The 7,317-nt window shown below is 48.9% G+C and overlaps 1 protein-coding gene across 1 annotated transcript in view; it reads left to right on the top strand.

Annotated features, from left to right (window-relative positions):
- Window positions 1-6,894, top strand: part of Sun5 (Sad1 and UNC84 domain containing 5) — a 14,781-nt gene extending 7,887 nt beyond the window's left edge. Inside the window, exons 9-13 of the mRNA XM_008834834.1 lie at window positions 1,971-2,049; window positions 3,373-3,488; window positions 4,983-5,150; window positions 5,595-5,681; window positions 6,724-6,894. Of these exons, the coding sequence (XP_008833056.1) occupies window positions 1,971-2,049; window positions 3,373-3,488; window positions 4,983-5,150; window positions 5,595-5,681; window positions 6,724-6,867 (594 nt within the window). The 3' untranslated portion in view covers window positions 6,868-6,894. The remainder of the gene's footprint in view (window positions 1-1,970; window positions 2,050-3,372; window positions 3,489-4,982; window positions 5,151-5,594; window positions 5,682-6,723) is intronic.
- Window positions 6,895-7,317: the final 423 nt, after the last annotated feature.

Here is a 7,317-nt window from a genome sequence, read left to right as displayed (position 1 = left end):
TGTTAAACACCCAAGAAGGTTAGTTCCACCAGTCTGGTATTTTTAATTACTATGTGTCATGTAGATAAATCTTGGGTAAAGGCCAGTTGTTCTCAGATAAACCTTACCTGGACATATATTTCTTGATCTGGTATGTATAATTTGTCAGTGAGTTGTAGAGTAATATAGTTCTCTCTGGTTTTCAAAACTAGCTAGGCATTGTTTTATCTCTCACATTGTCTCCCCCTCCATTTAGAACTCACATGTTTTAAAAATATCCTTATTTTACCCTTGTTCTTAATTGATAGTTTTGCTGGGTATAGAACTTTAGAAACAGAAGCTTTTCCTGAGCATTTTTAAGGAATTCAACATTGTATTCTAGTTTTGCTGTTACTGTGGAAAATTATACATTCTTTTCCTTGACCCTTTGGGTATAATCTGATGTTTGTTTTGGTTTTGTTTTTATCCTTGGGAACTTACACAGTATTCTTTATAATTCACTGCCTAGGGGTTTGCTGAGCTTATTGAATCTGTTTTAATATTTTAATAACTTTTTTAAAGTCTTAAAATAGTCCTTCTTCCCCATAATATTTTCTCTATATATTCCGATTATATCTATGTTAGTCCTTTAAAATAAGTTAGTTTTCATTCTTTTTCTCTGTGTACCTAAGTTTTGACATTTTGTCAGAATTTTCTTCAGACTCATTTTCAATACTATGTTTGGTACAAAAAAATCTACTGTTCAATTCATATATCACATTATTTAGCTTTATAATTCACATTCAATACTTTTCATAAATTAACATTCCATCATTAATTCACAATTTTTTCCATGTTGTCTATCTTTTCCTTTATTTTAATTATGGTTATTTTAAAAACCTTTATCAGCTAACTCCAATTCTTGGGGCTATCTGTGATTGCCTGTTTTCTGGTGTTTTTCTCCCCTCTCTTAGTATCAGCTTTTTGGTCTTGCCTCTTAATATCTGGTGATTTTCAGTGTTTTCTAGACACTATATAAAAAGAACTCTAGATGCCTCAAGATATTGTAATTATCACTAAGTAAGTTTCCCTTTTTCTGTAGAAAAGATGAAGTAGAAGTATCACTTCTTTTTTGGCATGCATCAAGCTGGTTTAGACAGATGCAGATTGAAGCTGTCCCTGTGGCTTCAAAAATTTGCCAAATATCTGAACTGGAAAGCCTGGCCATATATTTGAGGGTTCTCGGGTCTTTAGTTTTGTCTTATAGTCCTTCAAGAATATAACATCCCTGAACCCAATGGCACCTTCCCTGCCAGGGGAAAATGTTCCGTGTTCCTGGCATCCCTGACTTCCTAAGCTCTCCACTGCTGCTCCAGCTCAACCACATAGCTTCACAGTCATCTCAGGGGTTCTGATCCTGCCATAACTTCCCTAGTCTCCAAGGCCTTACATTAAAATTTGGGTGGAAGTCCAAGACAGCTGTGGCTACAGGGAGACCAAAACAAAGCAAAAACAAAAAAGTGGGGTGATAATAGTACAAACCTCCCAGGGAGGCCATGGAGGATGAGAGCATTTCTACACATAGTGGAGGCTTTACACTAATCTTCAACAATCCTCCACAGCTGTGGTGGTAGATGAGTTATTGCCCTCTTAAAGACTAGAAAATCTAGACTCAGAAGTACATATGGCCCAAGACTCCGTAGCATTAAGGTTCTGCCTGCTTCCAGAGACCCTGCCCCTGAACCCACTAAGACTCCAGGACTCTGTATGACATCTGGTCAGCATTAACTTGAAACCTCACAGCAAACCCAGGGGGTAGGGATTGTTCTATGTCACAGGACTTCCTCACAGAATAGCAACAGGGCCATCCTACTCAGGGCCTCTGCAGGCAGGGATAAGCTGGTAAGAGGAGGGTATTCTATAGCTGCCTGCCATCCGCCAGGGACACTCAAATGGGGCTCATAATCTGTAAAAATGTGCCAGGACACAGCTGTGTTTTCTTGCCTTCTCAGCAAAAAATGACACAGAAAATAATGAAGATGATACAAGGTGATTACATCGAAAAGCCCGACTTTGCCCTGAAGTCCCTAGGTAAGTGGCCTGCCTCTCCCATCGGCCTACCTCAGGCATCCTAAGAAACCTTTTGTAATGTCCATTAGGAGTGCACACACTGCTGCTGGTAAGTCTAGCCTCCAAGCTGACCTCTGCTCCCTGTTGGGTGTTTTGCTACATCATCTAATTTCATATTCTCTAATGGGGTCTGGAGTTGAGGGCAGAAATCCATGACCCTCAACTCTGCCCTTGCCCCTCCACCACCCCTCATCCCCTTAGCACTCCCTAAACCTAGGGCTGGGCATACAGAGGAGTCTTAGATGCTGTGTGGAGAGGTTGGCTTTTGAAATAAACCAGTTGGGTCCAATGGCATTCAGAAATCTGCTTCAGAGGCAATAGAGCAGGTGGCTCGAGAAGAGGGGACCAGGTAGAGTACACTCCTTTCTCTGGGGGACATTTAGATTGAGGCCTAATGAGAGAAAAGTGTTTCCACCAGGAGAATGAATGTGTAAGGAGGCCTCGAGGAGCTCAGGCTGCCTGGGGCTGGGAATGGCCCAATGAGGCAGCATCAGCTGACCAGGGCACCTGGGACTCAGCAAAGTGTAGGGTCAGATGTATGAGCCTCTCCCCTGGGCCACCTCCGGCCTCCCCCCACCTATCAGGGGAGGCTCTCTGCATCCTGCACGTGCGTGTGGCTGCTCCAAGCAGTCCAACCTGGCACTGGGTAGGCTGTCTGGGAAATGCCCATGTGCTACTCCTTCCATACAGCCCTGGCATGCTGCTTGTCTTAGTAAGTGTCTATTGCTGTGATAAAACACTGATCCGAACCAAGTTAGGGAGGAAAGGGATAATTTGGTTTACTGCTCACAGTCCATAATCAAGGGAAACTGAGGCAAGAACACAGGATAGGAACCTGGAGGCAGGATCTAAAACACAGAACATGAAGGACTTCTGCTTACTAGTTTGTTCCACCAGCCTGTGCTCAGCCTGCTTTCTTATACAACCCAGGAACAGAGGTGTGTGTGGAAGGAATGCCTAGGAGTTGCACCCCCCCACAATAGGCTGGGCCCTCCCACATCTCTCAACAATCAAAAAAATGCCTCACAGACATGCCCACAGGCCATCCAATAGAGGAAATTCCCCAATCGCAGTTCCCTCCTCCCAGATGTGTGACACTGACAACAAAGCTATCCAACACACTGCTCTTACTACAAATTATAGTGCCCATCCCACTACCCAGAGGGAGCACTGAGCTCCAGAGAGGGTGGGGATTCAGCCTAAGCACTGGCACAAAGCCAGTACATCATCAATGCTGGTGTCCCTCCAGCAGAGGCTGAGACACCCCCACCATCTTCCATGCAGGGGCCAGCATCGACTTCGAGCACACATCAGCCACGTACAACCACAACAAGGCTCGTTCCTACTGGAACTGGATCCGGCTGTGGAACTACGCGCAACCCCCGGACGTGATCCTTGAGGCAGGGGGCAGGGCAGGGGACAAGTGGGAGAGGGCCAGGAGAGAGCTAGGGACAGGGGCTAGCAGCAGAGGTGCGGCAGGATTGAAGGTGGGTGCAGGAAACAGAGGTGGGATGAAGACAAGGTTTCAGGCAAGAGGCAGGATGAGAGCTGGGAAGAGTGAAAGGACAGACGCAAGAGGTAAGAACAGGACCAGGGGCTACAGGGAGCTGTGGCAGGAGGGCATAGACCACACCCAGCTCTGAAACTTTAGGGCCCGAGAACACTCAGGCCACCCCGGGTGTGGCCCATGATGTATCTGCTTTACAAAGGAGCACATGAGGCCAAGGAGCTGGATCACTTAGCCATACGGCATGTGGCATAGCCAAAATTCACCCCTCTGAAAGCTTGCCTCACAAATAAGGAAACTGAGGCCCAGAGAGGGAAACAGGCCCGTCCAAGCCCCAAGTCACTGCAAACACCATTCAGATCTCCGTTATAGCCAATCCACGGCAGTGCCACAGGCCACCCATCTATGGGCCCCATGGTCCAGCTAGGGCAGTGGCCTCCCCAGGGATGAGGAGCCCTCCTACTAGAGTGGCCAAGGACAAGAAGGCACCAAGGACCCGAGGCAGAAGGAAAAGATGACAGCACATAGCAAGCGCTGGCCAGGGAGGCAGCTGGTGCATCCCACACTAGCAAGGAGCCAACCCTGGCTTTGACGCTCAAGCTGAAGTCAGATATAGGGCAGTGATGAGAGCAGGCTGGCAAAGACTCTGCTCCCCAGATCGCTGCACCTCCAGGCTGGCCAGCTGGCTCCAGCTCCCTGCACTACCTGCTCTGCCTGATTTCCTCTGGGGTGACATGATGTCCCTGTGGTTCACCCCCAGCTAACTCTTAGTTACCCTTGTCCCAAGGGGTCCTGAAGGAGGCCTTCCTTAGCACCCCTGCCCCTCCAACCCCCCATCCTAGCATCATGGTTCTGATCAGGACCATGCACATTGTATCTCCAAGAAGCTCAGCACCTGCTGAATGAACAGCTTCACTGTGATTTAGAGCCAAACCTCTTTCTATCTCTAGGGTCTGTATTTCTCATTTATAAGTCAAGATCATGGTGGTTAACACCAAGCAAACTTGGGCCAACTGCCCTGAGTTGCACTTCTAGCTCTGTACAGTCCTAGACCACTCACTCACTCATTTCCTTACTCTGTACTTTAGACTTCTCTGTAAATGGAGAGCATCTCCAAGCCCAAGTCATAGGGTGATGGTAAAAGCATGCAAAGAATGATGGGAGTGAGGAATGAAGTGTGAATGAATGGATGAACAAAGAGGTACTGAGGAGGGAGAGGCAGGAGCCTGGGAGGCTCCATGTAGGTCACATTCTCCCCACACTCCTGGAGCCAAGCTCTGTGGCTAGGAAAGATAGGCACCATCCAGGAGGCTGAGGAAGAGTCAGGCACAGAGGAGGAGGGACCCCCATCTCTGCAGCACAGCTCCTTTATACCTGCCTCTTCCAGCCCAATGTCACACCTGGCAACTGCTGGGCCTTCACCGGTGACCGTGGTCAGGTGACCATTCGATTGGCCCAGAAGGTCTACCTATCCAACATCACCCTGCAGCACATCCCCAAGACCATCTCACTGTCAGGCAGCCTGGATACAGCACCCAAGGACTTTGTCATCTATGTAAGCATGCGCTGACAGGGAGCCAGGCCGAGCTAAAGGGATCATGTCAGGTGGTGGTGGTGGTTTAGGCCTTAGGAGAACCCATCCACATGGCTCCTGCAGAGTTCAGGGGTGCAGGTCTGTCAGGCTGGAGTGGTCAGGGTGGGGCATATCTCAGCCGTCTAAGACCAAGATAGACAAGATAGATCTTGTTCAAAAGGGACTTTTCTGAGACAAGAGAGGCCATTGGGCCCCAATTTGCTGTGACAGTCCAGAGAAGGGTTGAGAAGCAGCCAGATCCTTCCCATCCGTGGTGGGATTAGAAGTAGACTCCAGCCTCCAACTCGCCATGCAGTGCCCCTTCCTGTCCCAGACATTGACCTATGACAGTCACTGCCCATATTGGTGAAGAACTGTGCAAGTCTCAGCCTGCTATATTTCATGCCTCATTGTCTGATTCCACAGGGCATGGAAAACCCCCCGAGGGAGGAGGTGTTCCTGGGGGCATTCCAGTTTCAACCAGAAAATACAATCCAGATGTTCCCGCTCCAGGTACCTGGAGAGGCCACCTGTGGAACACCCACTGAGTGTGCCCCATATGCAGCTGTACCCAGTCCCCTACAGCCCTGAGAGCTACAGTCCTTACCAATCCACTTGACAGACAAGGAAATTGAGCCTCAGAGATAAGGAGCTGCTACTCAGGCTCTAGAGAAGGGCCCAGAGAGAGCCCTCTAGGCCCAGGCAGTCTTCCCTGATCCCTGGTCCCTCCAGAAATCCTTCTGCGGCATCTCCTCCCTGGACAGAAAATTTTGAATGAAAAGTGCCATCAGGTAGGGTTCCTGGCTCCAAGTTAAAGTCTCTCCCCTGGAAGCCCCTAGTCTACACCTGATCCGCAGAGGGGATGCTTGAGGCCTGGAGAGGAGAAAACTAGGGAGAGACAGAAGCAGGACTGGACGACTCAGCAGGTTGAATTTCCAAGTTTGAATCAGGCAAACCAACACTGGCCCAAGACTCATCACAAATTCTGTGATGGACTTGAGCCTTCTGCTTTCACTCCATGTCAGTATCCCCTCTGTAATGCCCTGGGAGGTAAAGCCCATGCACTGAGTTTTGCTTTTGTTTTTGTTTTATTGCTTTGGGCAAGGACTTGAAAACCACCAGCAACACCCTCTTTAGAGGAGCAGGGTGGGGAGGGGCTGCATTTACAGAGTGGCCATGGCAAGCCCTCCAGGATCTCGTTTCATGCTCACAACAATCCTGGAAATAGCTGTGATTACTCCCATCTTACAGAGGGGAAACTAAGGCCCAGAGATAGAGACAGTAATTCACTCAGGGCCCTACAGCATACACGTCCACCAAGGCTCCTAGGCTGGGGCAGCTTCCCCACAGCACTGTATCTGTCCTTCTGTCCTCAGCACTTTCCATCCCGGTCCCCAAGTGTTGAATTATTGTGTGGCCTTGGAACAGTCTGGTCCCCTCTCTGGGTCTCCATTCCCACACCTGTGAAATGGAAGAGTTCCCTTCTTCCAAATGCCTCTCTGTTGGGTAGGGTGGAGGCCTGTGGGGTTGCTGCCCATCTGGCTCTCTGTTTCAGAACAAGCCACCCCGGGGTTTTGCTGCAGTTAAAGTGAAGATCTCCAGCAACTGGGGGAACCCACGCTTCACCTGTCTGTACCGTGTGCGTGTGCATGGTTCCGTGACCCTGCCCAAAGAGTCACTGCCAGAATCCCTGCCCTGAGAGAGAGTAAAGTATGTTCTTTAACCCTAGCTGAGCCTGAATGTCTTTGGGCCCTGAGGAGAAGGGGATGCCCTGTTTTTTTAAGATAGAAGCCACTGTGATTACTGATCACCTGCCAGGTACCTGGGCACCTTCACAAAAGCCCCAGGAGACCCCATTCTGCACATGGGAACAGTGACAGCTCAGAGAAATCAAGTGACTTGTAGGAATTCACTGCTAGAAAATGACAACCCCAATATGGAAACCCAGGCAATCTGACTCTGGTACAGGAGACATCTCTCTGAATTCAAATGGGTCTCTGTATCCACCTATGGGTGACCTTCAGCAAGATCCCACCTTCACAGGGCCTCAGTCTCCACATCTATACAATAGGGACAGGATGATGGCTCTTATAGTAGATGAGGTGGCAGATAAGAAGTCCCACCCCACACACCTCATGGTGTCCCAACA

This window comes from Nannospalax galili, unplaced genomic scaffold (genome assembly GCF_000622305.1).
Source record: "Nannospalax galili isolate Female #2095 unplaced genomic scaffold, S.galili_v1.0 scaffold1357, whole genome shotgun sequence".
Classification (NCBI taxonomy): domain Eukaryota; kingdom Metazoa; phylum Chordata; class Mammalia; order Rodentia; family Spalacidae; genus Nannospalax; species Nannospalax galili.
The sequence above is the reverse complement of the archived record's forward strand: the minus strand, read 5'-3'. Positions and strand labels throughout refer to the sequence as shown.